The sequence below is a fragment of the Triturus cristatus genome, chromosome 7 (genome assembly GCF_964204655.1).
Source record: "Triturus cristatus chromosome 7, aTriCri1.1, whole genome shotgun sequence".
NCBI lineage: Eukaryota > Metazoa > Chordata > Amphibia > Caudata > Salamandridae > Triturus > Triturus cristatus.
In genome coordinates this window covers 1,320,265,536-1,320,289,992 of record NC_140590.1, presented here as the reverse complement: position 1 = coordinate 1,320,289,992, position 24,457 = coordinate 1,320,265,536, and the positions used below count along the sequence as shown (strand labels likewise).

Below are 24,457 nucleotides of genomic sequence, written 5' to 3'. Positions count from 1 at the left end.
CTCCTTGCAGCCGCCTTTCAACTTCGTTATATCGCGTGAAACAACTTAACAGCGAGCTTTAGAGGCATGACGGCAGGGCTTTAAGTGGAATGAAAAAATGAGGGGGGTCTCTCTCAAAGGGGCGTGGCCAATGTAATTAAGGCCGTGGCTTAAAAACACAAACTAAAAGTCTGTGCTTATAATAGTGTGCCGCCCGACTTGTATTTTGCTGTTTCGGTCATTGCATCTAGATATATAACTCAACAAGTAACATCATACCTACAACAAGTCAGGACTATTGGCTTTGTCAATGGTTGTTAGTTGCATAAGATAAATAAGCAGCAACTATGGCTCGTATATAATATTGAAAAAGCTTCCACCGAAACCCGGTGACACCAGGACAATGTTCCTGCTCCCGAGTTTCAAAAAGACAAGGGAAAACCAGAGAGAAAATGACTCTTTAAAGGCATGAAGTAATGCCGTAACTTCTCCACTAGTGAGTAGTGTGTGAGCAGGTGTGCATTCGATGTGCCTTCTGTCACTGCAGTCCGGGAAAAACGGAACGCCTGTGCCAGGGCACAAAACAGAGCCCGATAGAGACTCGTTTGGAGGCCCCCTTTAAAACAAGCATTGGCATAGCCAATAGGTCTCGCCTTTGCGACCTTATAAGTGTTTAGCCATGCAACAGTTGCATAACTAAATACTTATAAGGTCCCAAAAGCGAGACCTATTGGCTATGCCAATGCTTGTTTACTTCTTCCTTGGAGTCAGTTCCAGTTCTTAAGAAGGTTTGACTGGAGTTTATTGTGGGTGCTTCTAACCATGGATTCCTCACTTTGTGAATACCCCCCAGGCGCCAGACTGGATCCTTATATTTTTCCCAGCAGTTTCCCCGCTCATCGGAAGGTGGCATCCTGTGGCTCTTCATCCGGTCATCCCGCCTCAGATGTAACTTTAGGGCCTTTACATATCCACCACCTCCATACACTGATGTCAGTTCCTTTCTTTCTGCGTCTTCTGACGCGGACCTTGAGCTCTTGCCATCAAATTCTGTCAGGTTGATATACCACTTTATCTACATGTTTCCCTTTGTGCTGGGTTCAAACTAAGTAAGGACTGCTGCAAGCAGATGTCGGTGACTGACCCCCACGAGGTTTGGCTCTCGACTACAAACATGACTCAGTGTCATGTGGCAATTGCATGAAGATGAACCTGAAGGCCATCTGTGACCAGGAAGCTAAACTTTACTTTGTTGAACAGATCAGCAACCCAAGAAGACCCAGTCGAAGTCAATAGTGTACATACTTCCTCTCTCGTGAAGGGCCCTCTTCAAAGTTAAGTTCTTCTAGTAAGTCGAAGAAGTCAGAGAAGCATAAGAGGTAAAAACACGGCTTCCTTCGTCCCATCTCTCCTATCACAAGAAGCTGCATCACTCCCTGCCTAGATACTGCTAGGTTACAAACTCAGTCTATAACCTAAGAACAGATTCTGACCCTCGTTCTATTGCACCCCAATGTCGTGAGTTCAGTGGTGATGCCACAGCAACTCCACAACCTCAGAGAGACCATAAACAAAGCTGTTTGTATCCATCCGTATTCCGTTGGAGCAACTTTGGGCTCTAAGGATCAGAGGTGTAGCCTCCTGTCAGTCTGCTGCCTGTGGGTTCTTCCCCGACTGACACTCAACCTTGCACCAAGGTCGGCCCTGACCTCGTGCCCACCACCGACCTCTACCCCTCTTACAGTGCTATAACCCACGCCACAACCCCATACATTATCACCAGCACTGACTTTTGAGGGGGAGCCGATAATCCTCTAAGATTTTGAAGCCCACTCAGTGACTCCCATCGGTGCTGCATCCCCCACAACGCCTTTCCCTCTGTGATCCTGACAAGCAGTATCAGGATTATGACCCTGTGACTTGCATGGAGAGCCTATTTCTAGGCTTACAGGATGCTATTGGCCAAGATATGTCCCTTGGCACTAGCTTTCTTCTTTACTGGCTGTGGCTACTGAAAAATCTGCCTCCTTTGTCACGGTTATTAGGAGAGCAGTGGAGGTGTTGGACCACACATTGCCTACCACTGAGGTCAAAACAAATGTCCTCACAGACGTGCTCCTTCCAGGACGGACTGCACAGGACCCTGTTCTCCCTTTTAATGAGGCCCTAACCGACCTACTGCTGGGGACCTGGATAAAGCCAGGCCTTGCCCTCCTGTGAACAGGTAGATTGCAAGGTGGCATAGACCAGCATAGGAGGGGCCTGCCTTCCTCCTTCAGCATGCTACCCCAGAGAGTTGGTTATGCAGACCTCAAGTCATCTCAATTTAACCACCCTACCAGACAGAGAATCAAAAGGCATCAAGGCATTTGCAAAAAAGATGTTCACCTGAGCCAGCCTTGCTCTTATGTCAATGAACAGCAGCTGCCTCCTTGGGTAATTATGGGACATGGTGACAGACATCTTGCCTGCCATCCGTTATGGCAAGGTTCTCCAAAGTCTTTCCTGGATGGCCAAATGCACGCCATATTTTTAAGATAGCTACATTTATTTTAAAGGAGATGCAAAAAATTTGGCATGGATCTGGCCCTCAAGGACTGACTTTGGAGGACCCTGCCTTATGGTATCTGTCCCAACCTTGACGACCTCATACATGATCGGCAGGATGGAAGGAAGTACTCCACCTGCTCGGGTCTGGACACAAAAGCCTGCCTGGGTGGGGTAGTCGGGACCAGTGTGATGCTTAATCTCCATGTTTGGATTTGCCCCTTCGGTTTTCAAGCAGGTTCAGACAATCCCTTATGTACATGCCATTTGATGGCATTTGTCTCATCTGAGAAAAGGTGGGCTGAGCCCTGGAGCACTTTAAGGAGAGCAAAGTGATAGTGTGCTCACATGGGTTGGCACCTCCTTTATGGCAGTTTTTCTAGTAATTTGCCCCTTTCGAAGATTCAAAAGGGATAGCAGCAAAGGCAACATTATACCCTGCCTCAGCAACAAGAAGCAGCCTCCTAAGCCTTTTGAGGCAGCCACCACAAAAGCGCTTTAAGTTGCCCTCTGCAGTGCAGGTGAGCCCTGTAAGAAGCATATCATTGTTTTGCCTCCCCTGGTGAGAGACCATTTCATCCAACCAATAGGTGCTCCAGATTCTGCAGAATTGTTACGCCCCTCCCCTTAAATGACCTCCCCCTCCCAGCATGCCTCCCACTCCTCAGTGCCTCCCAAAGGAATTCTTGTCCATACTTCAAGGGTAAGTTCAAACTCTCTTCACCAAGGGAGCCATAGAGAGGATGCCAGCATCAGAGATCGGGACTCACTGTTATTCCAATTACCTTTGGTACAGAAAGAAATAGAGGCCTCCACCCTACGTTCAATTGTCTCCCTCTGAACTTCTTTTCCTGGAAAAATAATTTCAGAATGTTCACCCTGGCCCAAGTTCTATCTGCCCTGGACACAGGCAGTGGATGGCAGGATTGGATTTGTAGGACGCATATTTTTAAACCCCCTTTTTGCAATCTGACAGTTGCTACCTGTGATATCAGATGGCCTATGAGCACTTTCGGTTCTTGGTGCTCCCTTTTGGTCTTTGTAGAGCACCTCTGGTGTTCAATGTGGTGATGGTGGCGGTCGATGCACATCTACAGAGGTTGGAACACCTTTGTTTCCATACTTCAACAACTGGCTGCTGAAGGCGGGCTCACCTCATACAGTTGTAATCCAGAGGATGTCTGACTTCTTGAGATTGTTGGGCTTTAACATAAACATCCCAAAGTCACTCCTGACTCCGTCACAATGGGTCCCTTTCATTGGAGCCATCTCGGACACTGTGCTTGTCCAAGCCTTCCCTCTGCCTCAAAGCGTCCAGGATATTCAGCTATGACCCTGGTGTTTCCACCCTTGACCTGGGTCTCAGTGGCAGTGGTTCAGAGGCTTCTTGGCCTCTTGAACTCCTGCATCTTGCTGGTGGACCACACCATGCTCTGCAGTGGGGTCTGAAGTCTCAGTGGGCTCAGCACCTAGGGAACCTTTCGGATTTCAACCAGGTGTTGGAAGAGAATGGAAAAGACCTGCAGTAGTGGCTACTAGACTGCAACCAGACCAGTGGCAGACCCCTCTTCATACCTCACCTACAGCTAACGGTCATGATGAATGCAATGTTGCTTGGTTTGGGAAGTCATCTGGAAGAGGTGATCAGAGAACTCTGGTCCACAGCGGAAGCTTGCCTCTGCATTAACTTACTTGAGTTACAGGCGATGTGCTTGGGACTGAAAGCGTTCCTCCCAACCATCATGGGGGAATAGATACAGGTTTTTACAGACAACGCTACCACAGTGTGGTACAAAAACAAACAAGGCAGACAGGGACCATGGGTTTTGGGCCAGGAGGCCCTGTGCCTCTGGAAGTGGCTGAATGGCCAGTGTATCTCTCTGGTCGCACAGCACCTGGCTGGATCTTTAAATGTCTGGGCTGATGAACTCAGCTTATTTTTCCTGTTATGAATGGCAGCTGCACTCTGAGGTGGCACAGGGCATCCACCAGCAATAGGGAGAACCATGGGTTGATCTTTTCACCACCACAGAGAATGTGTAGTTTCCATAGTTTTGCGAGTTAGAGTTCCTAGGTAAGTTCTCACTTGGAAACTCCTTCTGCTTCGATTGGTGCTTGGGACTTCTGTATGCCTTCCTGCCTCTCCTCCCCAGGGTTCTCAGGAAGACCAGAAAGGACCAGGCCATGTTATTATTGTGGCCCTGGACTATCCAAGGAGGGTGTGGTACCTGGAACTACTGGCCATGAGCATCTGTCCTCCACTTCGTCTGCCTCTCCGAAGGACCTCTTGTCAAAGTAGCAGTGCAGGGTCCTGCACCCAAATTTGCACAACATACACCATCATGGTGGAGATAGACTACGACAGATGGTAGCTAATTCTTGAAGCAGTGAGTGTTATTTCGGAAGCCGGGCGTCCCTCCACCAAAGCTTTATACACTGGATCCTTGGAGTGTTAGTCATATGATGTTCTTCCATCACGTCCAGGCTTTACGGCCACAGTACGCAGACATAATGTTATTTTGTCTTTAGTTGGCCCAGCAAGAACTTGCTGTGGTAACAGTTCAGGGTTACTTTTCGACCCTTTTTACGCCTTCCTGATCAGCCATCATTGTTCAGATCACCTGTTTTTCTTGAAAATGCTGATATGTTCCCGCCAAAACCTTTTGTGATGCCTCAATTAGACCTTAATTTGGTTCTGACTTATTTCACACGTTCTCCCTTTGAACCAATCCACAACTGTTCTCTCCACCTCTTCATGCTGAAGACCATCTTAGTCATAGCAATCACGTCAGATCATTGCGTGAGCTAACTCCAAGTAATGTCTGTCCAGCTGTTCAATATCACATTCTTTCCAGATAAACTGGGACTCCGGTCAAAACAGCGTTCTTACCAGAAGTCGTTGCACCCTTCAACGTAGGGCAGTCTATCTACCTTCCAGCTTTATTCGCTACACCTCATCCATCTAAATAGGAAGAAAGGTTGCATTGCCTTGATCCCAAATGAGCCCCCAGCTTCTACATTTATCGCACCAGGGGGCGATAAGTTCTTTGTGGGAGTTTCTCTGTGACAAAAAAAGTCTGTGAAGAAGACAGCCATTTTCAGATGGATTGTCTGCATTAAAACTTATCGGCTAAGCCAAGGTAGGAAGTTACAACGTTAAAAAGGTTAAAACAGAGATGTGCATGTTTATCTCCCCGCTCAGCTCACGCCAAGATTTTTTAGCCCTCAATTACAAGACACCTAAGAAATATTTAGGGATCCTCAAGATATGTACAGACTGAACTGTGGTACTCTAAGAGAATACACATTTTATTGGAGAGATGGATCAAATTACCCCATCAATAGTAGGGACAGTGGCAATTATAAAAATGTATACCCTTCCCTTACTTGTTTTCCATTTTTCCTTATTCCTCTAAGTTTGGTTTGAAAAGTCTATTAATAAGATTGAGGGAATATTAAATAATTTTCGGGGGGGGGGGGGGGGGAGAAGCCCCACCTTGAATTAGTTTGAAGAAATAGCAACTTTCATGGATTACCCTGCCTTAATTTTAGGAGTAAGCAAGCCTCCTATTTTGGATTCATCCACGTTTATATAACTTGCTGCAAGATAATGTTTTTATTTGTTATGCCTTTAATTTAAGGTGAGCAATACTATATTCACTGGTGGGAAAACCATGAAATAGGAAACCCCAACCTTGTACAATATTGTTTATTAGATGTTTATACTACAGTTGTGTTGTCATTTAATGCTTTACAGCATTCACACTGAGTCATCCCTATCGGCAATCCTGTCTCACTTATGAAAACAGTCTGCTTAGGTAAAGTTGTGGATTGGTTGATGAATGGTAGGACCTTATCTTTGTAGCAGCTTATCGTGGCAGTATGCGGATGAAAGAATCCTCTCACAAAGGGGCTTATTTTATCAAGTGTGTAGCACTATATCCTGATTACCAAAATTTGACATTGAAAGATCTAGAGAGATAGGAAGACACCTTTTTAAGGACTGTGTATCGCAGCCTGGGAATGGCTATTGAGTTTATGTTCGTTTACACAAAATGCTAGCAGTTTACTGCAGGATCAAATATTTCAAAAATGGCACAATCTTATTTCTATCTAGATAAAATCCATAATTTGGAAAGATGCATAGGAGCAAAGTTGGACTTTGTGGGAGCTGACTAAAAGAAATTGTAACACAGGATTCTCCAACAAGTAGCTTGGGAGCTACTGGTAGCTATCCAGCTTCCTATAATAGCTCTCCTCTGTGCAGCCAAGCCTACTAAATTGGTAGCATTTGCTTGGTTTAAATAATGTAGGTACACCAAATCTGAAAAATATTTGAGACTCAAATTTGTGTATTTTCAGAAGTCAACAGCTGATATTTGGAGAAAATGACTGGATTTCCAAAATATAGTTAACGCTGATGTTTCAGTGATACATGTGTCTTTGTGGAGACCTATTACCAATATTATTGCATACATGCCAACCTTTCAAATGAGGGAGGCAATAAATAAATATTCATGGAAATTTATTTTCCCTGTTGACTAACATTAAATAGAGGCAATTTTACGGGTTGTGTGGCTAAAATAAAGCCATATTTGGCTTTAGAAATCGAGAGTCTCCCGTCTGAATCAGGTCTGTTGGCATGTGTGTTACCATGGTGCCAGGGTCATTGCAGATATACCTGTTATGTATTACAAATATAAAGTCATTGCACATCGACAAGGCTTTGTTTACATTCTTGCTGGCAACAGTGCCAAATTAACCCCTTGGCCGCGGCACGACTTCTGCTGCGGCGCTGGGGGGGTTTGGGGGCAGTGCGGCGCCGTCGTGCTCGTGACGGAACCACTCCGTCATGAGTCACGGGCGAGCTGTGCTCATGACGGAGTGGTTCCGTCACGACTCCGCCCACTGCGCTAATCGCCCGCACAGGCGGCGAATTAGCGCCGCGTGGGCGGAGCGGCCGCCAACGGCCGCAGCATGACGGAACCACTCCGTCATGAGCACACGGCGCCTGTGACTCATGACGGAGTGGTTCCGTCATGAGCACGGAACGGGTTAACTGATCTGATCAGTGCTGGTAATCATGCATACGTTAGTCACTAATGCAATCCTGTCGTATGAGGTCACTATTACAACACTACAAAATTAGCCTGGGATGATTTTTAAATGAAGATAAGTAGCTCTTATTGCAGAAAAGGGTGGTGTCTCCTGATTTAGAGCATCAAATGTAATAAACCACTTGTAGAGAATACGAAGCTTTTACATATCAGACAAAAATGTTTACCTTACTTACCATACCTTACTTTATTGATACCTCTGTTATTCAGATAAAATATGACATTGTGCCTCGCTGTTTACACAGTGTTATCAGTTGTACAAATGTGTAATGAGCTTTTATTTAAAGAAAAAAACTGGATCTGTTTCTAACAAATAACTTTTCTTCTGATCTTACTGTATGGTGAAATGAATGTGGCTAGAGAAGGTTTCAGATTCTAGTATGGTGGCCCGAGATATGTTAATTTATAGATATTGTCATGATTACCTACAGCCTGTATGTCCGTAGCATGTCTACATTATCTCGTATGGATGACTTGCCCTGATTTTATGATGAGTTGGGCGTTCCTTCATATTCTTGTTTCATGTTTGTGTTGCTTGATCATCACCATCACAGTTTTGCTTTAAAAAACTATGGATTTAGGCTCAGATCTCTGTACTGGGGGAATGCATGACACTGTACAGCATTCTGACCATCAATTGTTCTTATTGCATTTGTCACCCCGAGTGGGACGGGTATGCCCAGATGTGGGTCCCGTGCTCTCCATGCCACTGGAGTCAAGCTGTCCTGGCGGATGAGGGCTGATACCCCGAAACAGGTCCTAGGTTGCTTGTTCCTTGTCTAGGGAAGACCTGGCCTGGCAGTTTGGGCTGGACTATTCCTATTGGGAACAGGGTGAAGACTGATTTACATATGGTTGGGTGTAAACTGGAATGGCATGGGGAGCAAAAAAACGATGGATTTAGGCCCAGATCTCTGTAATGTGGTGAATGCATGATACTGTTCAGCATTCCCTGCATCAATTGTTATTTTTAGGTCTCGCCTAACCCAGCGCATGCGCTGGTCTGGCGAGACTTATTGAGAGGGCTCCAAAAAGTGCTACCAGGCCAGCCTAGAGCTACAGTGCATGTGCGCGCGCCGCGCTTTACCGCGATTTACTTTCACTTTTGCGGCAGCATGGACGCTTTGCATAGCTAATAGGTCTCGCTTTTGGAACCTTATAAGTATTTAGTTATGCAACTGTTCCATGGCTAAACACTTAAAAGGTCCCAAAGGCGAGACCGATTGGCTATGCCAATGCTTGTTGCATTTGTCACCCCGATTGGGACGGTTATGCCCAGATGTGGGTCCCGTGCTCTCCATGCCACTGGAGTCAAGCTGTCCTGGCAGATGAGGGGTGATACCCTTAAACTGTTCCTAGTATGCTTGTTTCCAGTCCAGGGAGTGCCTGGCCCGGCAGTTCGGGCTGGACTGTTCCCATGGGAAACAGGGTCAAGACTGATTTCCATATGCATGGGTCTAAACTCGAATGGCATGGGGAGCAAAAACAACAATGGATTTAGGCCCAGATCTCTGTATTCGGGAGAATGCATGACACTGTTCCGCATTCTGTCCATCTATTGTTCTTTTTTAACTTGTTCTGTAGCATGTTTGAGCATGGCTGTCCTTAAAGGGGGTATTGATCAATTTTTAAGTCGAGCCTAGAGGCAGCACGCATGCGATGCTCTGCAAGGCATGCTGAATTCAGTCTATGGATTTTGAACACACCCACCGCTTTTCAGTGGTTGCTTGGTCTGCCTTTATTAATTCCATAGTTTTTGTGAATAGTGTCCATTTGTCCCGCCTTGTGGTGGTTTTGTTTCCGCCCTGCTGACTGCCCCTGCTACATGGATCCTTTCAGTATGGGCCATATGTTTTTTTTTTTTTTAACTGCACTACCTTTTCTTTCCGCCCTCCCCTCGCCGCTGGCTGGCACACAGCGCTGCTTGCAGTTCACTTAATCTCCTCCTTTGTAGGTATTCTTTGAAGTTGGCATGTATGCATATTTATTTTTGATAGCATTTTCTATATTCTAAAAAGTCAGTGGGTTTCATAATGCTAAGCAATGTTGTTCATGTGCTTTGTATACATCATAGGTCGGACTCAAGGAATGGTCGGCAAGCAGGCTGTGCCAGAGCATGTCTGGCCAGAAAGAGGCACTTCCGCCTTCTGCTCTGACAGTGTCCACTTCTCCTGCTCTGCCGCGGTCAGCTGCTCCCCCTCTTTTTCCCTCTTGTCCCTCTCTTTCTATCCGTGTCTCGCTCCTCCTCACTTACTGAATAAAAGCGTTACTTCACGAAACGTCTTACTCACAATTAACTTCTTTCCTTCATTTGTTCCCCTGTGAAATGGATCGAAAAGAGAAAGGAACACTTTTGCTGGAAATGTCGTCTTTTCACATTTTTCTATTCCAAAGTGTAGCCTCGGGACAGTGAGAAAAATGGTTCGAAATACGAAATATAACAAAATGAAGCAAGCGTGGAGTGGAACATGTTTAATGCAATCCTTAGAAGCTGTTTATATCAAAATAACTAAATGAAGCAAATTAGAGTGGTCGCAAAGTGGCCAGTTGGTTTTTATTCACACCCAAACACATTAGCGCCACTTTACAGAGTTTGCCAGTGAGACGCTACTTTCGTTTTCTTGTCTTTCTGTTGATGCGTGGAGAAGAGAATCTTTAATGTGATTTTATCGGCTGTTTTCCTAAAAATAACGAAATATTTGTATTGATCGAATTTTCTATATTCTAAAAAGTCAGAGTGGGTTTCATAATGCTAAGCAAAGCTGGTCATGTGCTGAAAACATTTCTCATTGTTGATGATTTTTTATACCAAGGGAAGTCGGACACACGCACAGGTCTGCACGGACACCTTGCCTGGGCATGCCTGGCCAGAAAGAGTCACTGTCTCCTTTTGCTCTGACACGGACAGTGTCCATTTCTCCTTCTCTGCCTTGGTCAGCTGCCCCCATCTTCCTCTTATTCCCTCTCTTTGTCTCTGTCTTACTCCTCCTCACTTGCTGAATGAAACCGTGACTTCAAGCAACGGCTCTTACCCTCTTTCCTCTCTTTTCCTTCATTCGTTCCCCTGTGAAATGGATCCAAAAGAGAGAGAAACAATTTTGCGGGAAATGTCTGTCGCACATTTTTCTATTCAAAAGTGCAGCCTCAGGATTAAGAGGAAAAAAGGAAAAATAACTAAATAAAGCAAGACAGAGTGTTCACAACGTGGCCAGATTGGTTTTATACACACCCATTAGCACAACTTTCCAGTTTTCCAGTGAAGCGCTACTCTCCTTTTCTCTTCTTTCTGTTGATGCATTGAGTGGAAAATGTTTAATGTGATCCTTGTCAGCTGTTTTCCTTAATTTAGTTCATAAAATGTGTACTGCAGCTCTGTGTTCAGGTATGCGGTCTTTTTAAACCATACTGCTTACCTTTTGTAAGGATTTAAGCTATGGACATTGAAATGGGTCCCTTCCGGGCTGTGTAGTCAGGTCCTTGACATTTCATGCAAAAACACTAATTCATTTCTGAACAATGAGTGTAAAAGCGTTAAGGTGACCATGTTGTTCCTTTTTACATTTCACATGCTTTACTTAATCTTGCATTGCCTATAGGTGCTTACTTTTTCCAGGATGTTATTACTCTCTTTTTTCAGGCAGCATATTGCTCTTATCTAGTGCATAAATTGAAATGAGTCGATCCAAGTGTTTATAGCGGGGCACAATTGGGTTGTAACTGAAGGCGGTGTTAGTTTCTCTCAGTGGGGCAGTATAGTGTTCAGTGGGGGAAAGATTGTGTCACTAGGACCAGAGCTGTCAAGTTTGGAACTGGGGAACCAGGTTCAGCTTTCATGACCAGTCCACCAGACCACTCTTCTGAGGAAGCTCATTCCCATGCTAGATTTTAGAAGGCCCCGCTAGATTACATGCCCTGTTGTCTTGGCACCAGCTGGTGGACCCTAGTGGTGGCAAGCGTGGGTTAACCTTGAAGGCCTGTCCACCCCAATCCATGCTGAAGTTCACCTCCAGTGTTTTGGTCAGGCCTACAGAGCAGCACACCCTATAGCGACAGTAACTCTGTTACTGAGGTTACAGGACCCTTGAGGCCAGTCCGCCTCGCCCATTGGTGCCTCCTTTGGACTTGTTTCAGCAGCAGTAGCAGTTCAACTCACCAGGAATCGGCAATGCAGGATTTGCACCCACACCAAACTAAGTTTGCAAACGTCATGGTCTCCCTGCTTCATGCACAAGTACTTTTAACATGTGCTTGTGCTTTAGGGTCTGTGTATCATTTTAATCCACACTAAAAAGATATTCAATTGATGGGTACATCAAACACTCTCTTTTGTACTTGGGTATATCTGTCCACTTGAGTAACATAACTTAAAAACATTGCCAAAGCTATTAGCTCTGGCTAAACACTTCTAAGGTCCCAAAGGCAAGACCTATTGGCTATGCCAGTGCTTGTTTTGTGCTGCTATCAGGATCGTGTCCCACCTCCTTTTTGCGTTTGTATTTTGAGTAATATATCATTTTCAGCTTTGTGTGCATGTCATTAAACCTTTAAGCCATGTTCTTAGGGGAGACACTATAGAGGCCCTGCATATCACACTAGTCCTTGTTTTTGCAAATAGGAGAATCCAATCTATAAATGGATTCGTTTTTTAACTTTTCGGGTCTAGGTATTTGTCCCAGTTAAAGTGGATTTGTCTGTTTTTTGCTTGACTAAAAGTTCTGAGATTGTGGCTGTTACTGCCTCCCAGTGTGGTGCTTTTCCCGTGCGCTCCAACACCATATCGTAAAAACCTGCATTGTTGATGTATACCTGGGAACATTGTTGGTCCCCCCCCAACAAACATCTGGCCTGTTCACTGTGTGCAAAGATAAGTTTGGAGCAGGTAGTTGACTTGTGTCTAATCAACTCCGAGAGGCCTGGACACTATTTTCATGTATTCTAAGGACTGTAACAATTTTTTGCATGGTATCTCTGTGCTTATTTTTTAATCTCACTTCCCTTTTAACCTATTGTTATGTGTAATATAAGGATAGAGCATTGTTCTATATTAATGTTATTGCCTTTTATTGTACCCATGTATTAGTATTAGGTGTACGTAGTTGGATTTCATTCGTACTGCAACATCAGCTTTCTATGTCTGGATTGCTGCTCTAGTGAGTGTCTTGAATATTAAAAAAGTTAACCTCCAGCTATTCTATGCGTTTCCCATACCCTGATAAAGGAACGGATCAGTAAATGTTCATATAGTTCTCAAACTTTATCAAAACTCTTCCAGCCACCGATGTTAGTTCCATATCTTGGTGACCTAGTAAAACTTCATCAAATACTGCAGCGGTGTAGCAGGAACATACAGCGCCATGCCTCTTTTTTTTTTTTTTTGGTTCGCGTAGGCAGCGCTTGCACTATCTCTTTGAGACATGCTGTATTCAGGATATGTGCATAAAGCTCTGCCTACTTTCTGACCATCTTTTTAATTGCCTCCTGTTCCTGTCCTTTGTAAATTGTGGCTTTTCATTGGTCATTAGGCTTAGTAGTTCCTCCTTAGTACCGCCTTGTCTCTTCTTGTAACCTCCCATGAGGGCACCCCCTGTCGCATGTGTTACGTCCTAGGTTTTAATTACAGCCTCAAGCACTATTTTCTTAAAGGTCTTCAGATAAAACACTCATTTGGTCCTAAGCTAGGTTGGCAGTGGTTACTTTACTCGCTAGCACATCTAACATTTATATTAGACCTTCTATAAATTTCCCTTCATCAGATCCACATAGAGTATAAACTAATCCGTAATTAATATAATAATTATTTTGTCACATTTCAAAGTTGCTAATTGTATATGTGGACATAGCTATTTGAATGTACTCGTGGTACTGTCTTGCATGCAATGCATTATGGGTAGGGTGGATTTACCATATATTCTGCAGGGTGAAATACCACATATGAGCTAAAGTTTGATGCTCACTATGGACCTCTAGGAGCAGCTTGTGGTACTGCACCTAGACATGCAGTGCTGGTGCCTTTCTCACTGGGGACCTCTAGGAGCAGCTTGTGGTATTGCACCTAGACAAGCCGTGCTGGTGCCTTGCTCACTAGGAACCTCTAGGAGCAGCTTGTAGTACTGCACCTAGACGCAGTGCTGGTGCCTTGCTCACTAGGGACCTCTAGGAGCAGCTTGCGGTACTGCAACTAAACAAGCAGGGCTGGTGCCTTGCTCAACAGGGAGCTCTAGGAGCAGCTTGTGGTACTGCACTGCGACATACAATGCTGGTTCCTGGCTCACTATGCAAGTATTTGCAATGCATCAGGTCTTGCATTACTGAAAGTATGAGCTATTGGCGTTGCATTATTATTTGCAACGCCAATACCTTAAACTATCAGTAATGCGAGACCTATTGCATTGCAAATGCTTGTTCATGTATTACTGTTAGACCATCCCTAACTTTAAACACAAACCGACCATACCTAAAAAGCGCTCTGACCCCTCATATAAATCCAATTACAATCCAAATACAATACCTTACCTGTCTAGCCGATCCTATCTACCTACTGTACATTCTTAACATACTTTACCTAACCTACCATGAGTAGCTTAATATTCATAACCTACCTATCCTACAATACCTAATCTTTGATATTTACCTACCAAACTTACTATCAAGTCCTTCCTACTTATTCTGCTGTGTGTAACCTACCACAACTTCTTCCACAGCTAATTGCAATAATGTTCATACCTAGCTACCATTTCTGTAAGACCTTTATGTCTCATAACTTATGTACCTAACATACCTGTGTATGTCTTCATTCTGCCCTGGGGTATCAGTTGTGTGAAAAAAGTACCAGTTATGGTTACTTGATAACTAGTAAATGCTTAAGGTACTGCAGCATGCATTGAAAAAGTGTCCATTGCAGCTTTGGAAGGACATGAACATGTGAATGCTGTTATCTGTAAAATGAACAAGACTAATAGCTTTGCCAAAACTTGGGTGTATTTTTTAAATTGCTTGGCGTCCGTATTCTTGTTTTACAAATTATGAACTGTACTATGGAACAATGTAAAACTGCCAGCATTAACCCAATTTCCAACTATTGTATTTGAACAAATAATGGGGTTGTATGTCTGTTTCTCGTTAAGCTCAATGAGGCTTTTCTTATTGTCGTCTTTACAAGACTAACGAATGTCCATGTTTTTTTTTTTTTTCCTCGTGTCTGTATGTTGCCAATTTCAGAGTTGTGTAGAAAACAACCAGAAAGGCCATAGTCGCACCAACAGTGGCATTAGTACAGCAAGTGGAGGAAGCAATGAGCCAACTACTCCTGATAGTGAGAGACCAGCACAAGCTTTACTAAGAGACTATGGTAAGTAGACAACCCAGAAAATGTTTTGTATTGCTTAGATAAGCTGCCACTGTTGCCAACACCAGTTGACAAGACACTATGGCTGATATTACAGATAGGGCATAGTCTCTTTGTTTGTATGGTAGCACACTTGTAAATGGGTCCTGTGGGCACAGACTGGGACAGCATGCCTTATTACAGTAAATGCGCTGTACTGAAAATAGTGCCTTAGTGAAAAGTGGATAGCTGTCCAAAAACGCTGGTTTTATTTTCACTTTGAAGGAAACAACCTGGGCTGCAATTCAAACGGGACAAAGATCTCCTAGCTGGCAGCAGGAATGGACTGGGAACCGAAAGCGGCCCTGGCAAAGAGCTTGGCTGGTCCGGGTGAAGGGGGGGGTCTCAAACCGGCCCCCGACCTGGCAGCCTACTGGGGAAACGCCCCGAGCCCGCTATGTCCAGTCTGGCCCTGGCTGGTAGGTGCAGTGAATGACTGCACTTGCCTGAAGGGGTATTCCTGGGGAATCCATGGGACCCCCTTTCCGCTTGCAAGGGTTGTGGTAAATATTCTTTTTACCTTAACTGAATTTCATACGGAATCTTAAAATAAAGTAAAATAGCTCAGAATAACAAGAGGCAGAATCCGTGGTATAAGAGTTTTTCTAAATGGGCTTTATTCCATCAAAAATGGCCGACTCGAGTCGCGGCCTTCAGGTTCCGTCACCACGAGGGTTCAGGAAGTGAAGTACAATACTTTATTGACAAGAAGTAACTTTTATAGGTCATACATTTACAATGAAACAAATGCAAAAAGGCGTAACAATTGATAAGATAAATTAACATAGTGATACGTAATCGAAACTAGGCGTAATAAGGAGCAAAAAGAAACATGATTGGCTCTGGTTATCTTACATAGGTGGATCTATACGATAATACTTATCATAGATGCGCGCGCAGCAGTATGACGTGTGATTGACGTGCAACTAGGGGGTGAAGGGGACTTGACATTTAGCTCTACATGTGGAGACGAGAAGTCTGGGGGGTCAAGTCAACCCAATCCCAAATCATATCTAACATCCTATGTTTAGAGAACTATGTTATCCACAAGGAAGGACTCTCGGACAGAATCTATTCTATACTAACTGTATGTGCGTGTACAAGCGTCTAAGTGCCTATCTGAGATGCGAGGGGCAGAAAACTTTCCATGGCAACAGGGCTATGAATCACTTGCAGGAGGACGGAAAGGCTGAGTCCTTTGCTTGTGAGCTAAAGGAAATGTTTACCTAAATCACTAGACAGGAATGCATCGGCTGAAGAGCAAAATAGATAATTCGAAGGTGAAATACAGCTTCTTGGCAGTCAGGCGAAAACTGGCCGAGGCAGGCACCGTTAGCTGCACAGAGAGTAGGACAAAGTTCATGGATACAGATGCGAGCTCAAGCTGAAACTGTCAAAGACAGAGAGCAGGGAAAGGCTTTGAGGACAGAATCGGGCCTACTTGCCTGGACTGTAAAAATGGAGTAACTTAGCCATATAAAGTCGGTGGTCTTTCATATTCAGGAATCGAATATCCAGCCCATAGATGGCGGATCTGACAGAGAACATGTCGACGGTAGACACACATATGTTTGCGTCTTAGAAACTGGAACTGGAGGGAACATACATGTACTTGTAACATGCATATAGAACCGTTGGGGTCCAAGATAGGGGACATAACTGATCAGGAAAATCCACATTTCCACATTCCCTCCTTGTCCCCTACTTGCCCTTCAAGAGATATCAATCTTCATCATTCCATCGATTTGCTCATGGAGCATCATTTCTTCTTCCTTCTTCTTCCGGCATTTTGAACGAGAACTGTGATATGGAATGCATGATGTGGCACACAGACCACAAATCGCTGGTCCACATTGCAGGCATAAACAACAACTGAAGAGCATAAGAAGGCCAATACCTAGGAAGGATAGAACTCTCCATCCCCAGGCTGATATCACACTCCAAAACCACCCGGACCACGTCCAAGTGCCTGGATTCTCGTGTATCTGGCTTACAATCTTATGAAGGCGTGTTATAGCTTTATATACAGATGGCGAATTTTCTGGTATGAATATGCAGCAGCTGGATCCGATGACCCTGCAAGCTCCGCCCCTATCAGCCAGGATGACGTCAAGGACAAGACGATTCTGGAGAACAACAATTCTCATCACTGATTGTTCCTCTGTCAGATTGCCTAGGGCGGCTATAGTCTCGTTTACTACAGCTTCAAGAGTCTTGGTGAGTCTGCGTATCAGCTTACTATTTGATATTGTACCTATATAGGGAAAGATACCTTTATTGAAATCTACATACTTGTCCCATGCCGTCTCAGTATAATCGACAACTGGGAGATCTCTACGCTCTCTTTTGTGTACTAAATGAACATTTCGATAATAATCAGGGGGAGCTAGGAAAACAGGTGGCAAAAGGAATGCTATGTAACAGGTACCATCCCAATCTAGAGGCAGACGCATATATGCCGTCTGACCACATATAAAGTAAGAATGGCGAGAAGCTCTAAATGAAGATTTACCTTGATCACTATATTCTACTGTAGTAACGCATTTGCTATGGCCCATGTGTATGGAACCAACTTTTCTCACACATAATTCACCCTTAACTGGAAATACTGACATAGTGGGCAGAATTAGTTCAACTTCGGATTTGACATTCAAAATCATAAGATTAGGCGTAAAATTACCTAATTTATACACTTCATTTTCTAAATCAGTTCCTGTTCTACTGGGGTGACCCTCCTTATTAGGGTGACAGACTTTGAATAAAACTAGATTCAGATTTCCCCATATCCAATGTTGTTGATAAACTGCTGTGTCTGGGTCTATGGAATTTAATAAACTAAACCATGCTCCACAGGAGCCATTGTGTGTGAACGGATGTGGAAAGAAAGGCAGAACTCCTTCGTTATTCTGATAGGGAGGGAGTCGGCCACACACCCAACAATTGGTGGCATTACTAGTCTGATGGGAATGATGTAACATACTAATGAAGGTGTTATTGCGCAGCGCAAGTCTATAAGATAATTCATGTGGCGGTAGGTCACTAAAAGAATGTTCAGCAGTAATATTATAAACATGTCTAGAAATAGGATGATATATGTGCAAAATCACACTCGTAATGATTATTAAAACACTTAATAAAAACAGAATTAATAATGTCCTCACACAGTAGCTACGCAGTGATTTACAATACGCCTGTCGTTTCAACATTTCTCTGGTATTTTCTCTACTCAGGTCCAAGGGATACATGTCAGAGACAATTCAACCGCTTCACCTTGGAGAGGACTTAAACAATCAAATTGCTCGACTGTTTGGGCCTAAGTTTTAATTTATAGTTCTGAGAGTCATTCTTTTCAACAAAGGGAAGTTTTGAATCAGTCTGTGAGGGAGTGCAGGGCACAGTGTCTATATCCGAGGATAGTCCATGAAATTTCTTAACGTGGCTGGAGTGTACCCATCCCTTGCGCCCCTCAACTTTCACGGCTGTTCTTGTGGTCAGCAGGACTAGCTTCGGTTCTTTCCACCTGGGCTCCAATTGGGTTTTCCGATCGAAATTCCTCACAAACACCAGATCCCCCGGAGCAACGTCATGGGGTTTCACCTCAGTGTTGTCAGGAAAAGCTGCAGCTACCTGTGAACGACAAGATTGTAGTGCAGACATCAAGGAAGCCAAGTAATCTGTCAGCATATTACAATTAACATCAGTTATTTTACGTGGTATAGGCGTCCCCCACATATTTGGTGGCCTTCCGAAGATCACCTCATACGGGGATAGCCCTGTTCGAGAGTGTGCTACCATTCTTATGTAAAATAGTGCAACTGGTAAGGCTACTATCCAGTCAACACCTTTCTCTTTACATATTTTAGACAATCTGATTTTCAGAATTTGATTATGTCGTTCCACGAGACCTGCTGCCTCGGGGTGTCGGACACAGTGGAATTTCCACTGATATCCCAACAAAAGTGAGACATGTTTCATTAATTCGGATGAGAAAGGCTGGCCGTTATCTGAATATACAACACGTGGTAGCCCGTACCGTGGGAAGAATTCTCGAACTAACTGTTTGGCAGTAGTCGGGGCCGTGTAATCTGATACTGGGTACGCCTCAGTCCATCGGGAGAGAGCGCAGACAACTACAAGAACATATTTGAATCCTCGACATCGTTCCATCTGGATATAATCCATTTGGAGCACTTCAAAAGGATGATCAGGAGTCTGGAATCCACCCTGTTCTACGGGAACACTTTTTCCCGGGTTGAACTGACAACATATCATACAGGTACGGACCTTTTGTTTAGCTGCTGCTCGTAAGTGTTTATTGAACCAAATGTGTTGAATGCTATCTAGCATAGCTTTTTCTCCTAAATGCGCCGGGCTGTGAATTGTAGCTATAATGGCTTGGACCATAGAGTCAGGAAGAAACCATACAGATTTCTCCTTCGTCATCCATCCCTGATCTGTCTGGATCCCTCCTAGTTCAGTCCATTTCTTTAATTCTTCTGCAGTAGCATGTGTCTGTATGTCAATTACGTCAAGTGCGGGATCCTTAATCGTCATACACTGTGTTGGTGCCTGAACTATTGGCTTTGTCATGTCTAATGTGCGATTCTGAGCAGTCTGTTTAGCTGTTCTGTCAGCTAAATCATTGCCTTGAGAAATGGTATCAGTAACCTTCGTGTGTGCTTTACATTTCATAATCGATATAGCAGTGGGTAGATGTATTGCGTCTAACAAGGCATGAATGAGGGGTCCGTGCTGAATGTGGGCACCATGGGAGGTTAAATAACCTCTCTCTCGCCACAGCACGCCGAAGTCGTGTACAACTCCGAATGCATAACGTGAGTCAGTGTATACATTAACTTTCTTATTTGTGGCTCGAATACAGGCTTGTGTTAGAGCAATAAGTTCTGCTGCTTGGGCTGACAAAGTATCTATACAATTTGTCTCAATAACTTTAGTGTCTGTTGTGACTGCATACGCGGCCACTAAATCTCCTGTACTTGTTCTCATGCACGATCCGTCTACATACAACGTCAGGTCTGGATCTAACAATGGAACGTCTGTCAAGTCTTGTCTAGGTTTCGTCTTTATTTCAATGATTTCAACACAATCATGAGCTAGTGGGTCTGTTCCAATTACAGGTAATAGTGTAGCAGGATTCAATGTATTACACCGTCGGATCTCTATGTGTGGTTGAAACAATGTCAGTTCATAACCGGTAAGTCTTGCTATGGTCAAGTGTTGTGTTTGTGTTCGGTTCACAAGAACCTCTACTGCATGTGGTACTTGTACTGTCAATGGATGTCCTAATACTATGGCATCGCTTTGTCTGATTGCTAAAGCTGTCGCTGCCACTGATTTCAGGCATGCAGGCAAAGCCTGAGCTACGGGATCTAATGTACTGGAAAAATAAGCACATGGTTTGCGTGATCCTGCTTGATCCTGAGTGAGTACTGACAAGGCAGTACCTTCGCGTTCTGTAACAAAGAGTGTAAAATGTTTGCTATAACATGGTGTTGCTAAAACAGGTGCTTGACATAGAGCTTCCTTTAGGCTTTCAAAAGCTTGTGTATGTTCCTGAGTCCAAGGGAGAACAGTCGATGTGGCTGCCTCCTGTGTGGTTAACTGAATGAGTGGTTTTGCTAGAAATGCGTACTGAGGGATCCACTGCCTACAATATGAAGTGAGGCCTATGAAAGCCCGCACCTCCTTTTGTGTCTGGGGTATTGACATGTTAGCAATTAACTGGATGCGATCTGGTGTAAGCTGCCTTCCCTCCTTGGACAGCGAGTGACCAAGATAAATAACTCGCTGGACACAGAATTGCAGCTTAGAAGGAGACACCTTGTGCCCCTTGTCGGCTAGAAAATGAAAAACTGTCAGAGAAGCCTTTTCACATTCTGGCTCGCTTCTCGCGGTGATCAGCAGATCATCGACATATTGAAGCAGTGCAGTATTGACTGGCATGTGGATACTGTCGAGTTCTCGTTTTAGTGCTTGGCTGTAGATGCTGGGGCTTTCTGTGAATCCTTGGGGAGCGCGTGAGAATTTAAAGCTGCGCCCATTTAAACTGAATCCGAACAAATATTGGCTTTCCGGATCTATTGGGACGCTGAAAAAGGCATTCTTGAGATCAATTACAGTAAAGAATGTTGCTTCGGAATCAATTGCTGTCAATAATGATGATATATCAGGGACCACAGGAAATTGTGGTACAATGCACTTGTTTAGTTCACGCAAATCAATAACCAATCGGTATACTGGTGGGGCAGTAGGATCAGTTCGTTTAAGAATCGGAATTATCGGTGAATTACATACATTGGAGTCTGTTTCTACAACTACTCCCTGGGCAATTAGCTCATCAATGATTTTCAGCAAAGCCACTACAGCATCATGCGGTAACTTGTATTGTCGCATTCGTGGTAGTACCACTCCTGCTTTCAATGTGACTCGGTATGGTGTAATGTTCATGCAGCCAACATCCGTAGGGCCTTGTGCCCATAGATGTACTGGTAAAGTCTGTAGTCGGGGATCCATGTCCCTAGACACATAGTGACCTTTAAAATCACGTAGAAACAACCTTACTCCTTCCGGAGAACAACATATTATGGCTCCTAGTGCTTTCAGAGTTTTAATTCCTAACAGATTTTCTGGGCATGATTTAGTAAGCAGTAAATCTGTAGTTCGTGTCAAAGGTCCTATCGTAAGTGGTAGAGGCTGTGATACTTCATTAACAATAGGTTTTCCTGAAAAACCAAGGGAAACATTTTGAGAGCCTGAGAGGGGTGCCCCTGGAACTTCACTTCGTTTTATAGTTGTTCGACTTGCCCCTGTATCGAGTAAGAATTTTCTATCTTGACCTAATAATTCACTATGTACATAAGGTCCTTCTTGATCTACAGGAATCTCGATAAGCGGTAAGTCAACTTCCCTCTCTAGGCTTGTTCATGCGTAACGCTGATACTCAGGATATTCATACTGTGCAGTCTGATACATTTGTCGTGTTGTGGTTTGTGTGGCAGTAGCAGGCAACGGTGGTGCAGCTGGCACAAACTGTATGGGTTGCTGTGAGGCTGGCATGGACTGTTGCTGAACTGGCATGGACTGTCCATGCTGCATAGCTCCTTGTTCATTCTGATCTTGTCTAACTAATCGTGGTCTCTCTTTTGCAATACCTGTAGCTATATTACGTTTCAGGACTGGACAATCGTGTACATAATGGCCTAGTTGTTTACAGTAATTGCAGGTTCCTTTTACAGGAACTGCAGAATCACCAGAATGTGTCACACCCTTTTTGTGACCGTCTGCTGGTACTGTCTGAGAAACTAGCATTTTCATTTTTGTATCCTTCATGCGTCTATGCTCGTGTTCTTGTTCATCCCTAATTCTATTGTGATGATACTGTAACATTTGTAGCATTTGCGACGGAGTGTTACTTTGCCAGGTACTCTCGAATTTCAATATTCTATTCTTCACTGGAGGCAATGCATTTTCCACTAATTTTGTCACAAATAAATGTGGATATGAGTCACTACTTGCTTTTATACCACTATTTATACCAAAACATTTTTCAAATCGAGCATAATAATCGCTTGTGTCTTCATCTTGCTTTTGTTTGCAGGCTGTGATTGCACCCCAATCTTCCTTTTTTGTAGTTAATAAACGTGGCAGTACCTGTACTAGTAAACCTGGTAACAGTTTAACTTTATCCCCGAGCCCTGAACCTGCAGTTCGGCCCCTTTCTTCCTCTGCTAATGCTGTCCAGTCTATCTTTTGGTCTCCCACTTCCCACTCTTTTTCTTTCAGTTTTTCATAAATGCCAGCAGGCAAAAGCACCTTTAATATCGTCATAATATCAGGAAAGGTGTACTCTCCCATTAGTAACATGTCTTTAATTTCTCGGTGGAAACCCGCTGGGTCTTTGTCATGACTAGGTACTACTTTCTTCATTTCTAATAATTCCATTTTTGATATGGGTGTGTAAACAAATACACGGTGAAACTCATTGTCTTCGCCTTTTATTGGGTGCACTTCTCGTAAAGGATTTTGTCTATCCATATAGTACGGCGCTCTTTCTCTGCGGGGCAGCGAGAGAGAATCCGGACTTACAAAAAGGACATACTGTTTACGTGACACTAATATCTCTTTAATTAGCTTGTTACTGGAACCTCTCCATCTGTTCGTGAGTAGTTCCGTTAATATATCAGGTAAAGGACCAGGGTCAGCATGTTGGCTCTTATATAATATAAGGAGTTGCTGAATCATATAGATTCCAGCTAAACGTTGTTCATCTGCACCGAGATTAAAAAACGTGTGTGCTACGGTCTCATCACCGTATTTTTCAGGACTGTCAATCCAGTGAACAGCTGATCTGGCTAATTCTTGCTCATCCATGGAATCGAGGAGGTGGTAACCCCTTCGTTCTCGTAGTATTTTATCTGCGACTTGAAACAAATGTTCAGGAGACTTCAGATTTATTACAGGCGTCGGATACGTTCTGCTATTATTTGGGCATACAGAGTGTATGGGATCAGAAAAACATCTAGCATTATCACAGGATCTTCCTCTGCCTACATAGGCTATGGTCTCTGACTGTCTTGCGGAATTCCCTGATTCGGACACTTCATCTTGCTCGAACTCGTCTGTTCCCAATCTTTCTTCATGAATACGCTCTATTTCTCTACGGATTTTTCGGCACATGGCTATTATACAATTTTGCTTATCGTGTCTCCCTTCTGCTATATTCTGGCTCCATCTTGTAAGAATAAGCATTGCATTCGGGTCTACCCCCGGACGGTCTTGATTTCTGATCACACAGTTTATGAGGAAACGTAACAGTTCCCCCTGTATCTCTACTTTCTGGAATTCCATAGCTCTGTTAATACATCCTGGATCTCGTCCTGTTTGAACAAAATGATATATGTTATCTAGATGCGTAGTCATTCCTGGTAACCTTGCTAAATACTCTGCGGCTCGCCTGATACGTAATGATGCCAGGACCATTTCGTCCTCTTTACCAACCACCGGGTCATATCTACAATTTACAAGGAGTTCCTTAAGCGTACGTTCACTTACGAATTTAGGTGTACGTGAATGCGCTGACTCTTGAAAAACAAGTTTATTTATTCTGGGTGGTGTAAAGGTACTGCTAGCACCTCCCGTGGCCCCATCTGGGGCGTCGGGTGTGAATGGGTTCGTTGAACGTGACACAGCAACTATGGGTGTCGATACCACTGTAGAATCGACTGCGGGGACAGATGCGGAAACAGATGTGCTTGCCGAAGCTTGTATCGGGACTTGCTGTTGCACGGGGTCGGATACCTGATCCTGACGTTGAACCCCTCCGCCAGACGGTCTATGTGGTGTGGCGTTAGCATACTCGGGAGCTGCGTCGTCTAGATATGAGGAAAGAAAAACATCTTCTGCGGTTCTG

At 44.0% G+C, this 24,457-nt stretch overlaps 1 protein-coding gene across 6 annotated transcripts in view; it reads left to right on the top strand.

Moving 5' to 3' along the window:
* Nucleotides 1-24,457, top strand: part of RALGAPB (Ral GTPase activating protein non-catalytic subunit beta) — a 2,310,294-nt gene that overhangs the window by 741,682 nt on the left and 1,544,155 nt on the right. For all 6 annotated transcript variants that reach the window (XM_085618929.1, XM_085618931.1, XM_085618928.1 and 3 more), the window contains exon 15: nt 14,862-14,991. In XM_085618929.1, the coding sequence (XP_085475055.1) occupies nt 14,862-14,991 (130 nt within the window). The remainder of the gene's footprint in view (nt 1-14,861; nt 14,992-24,457) is intronic.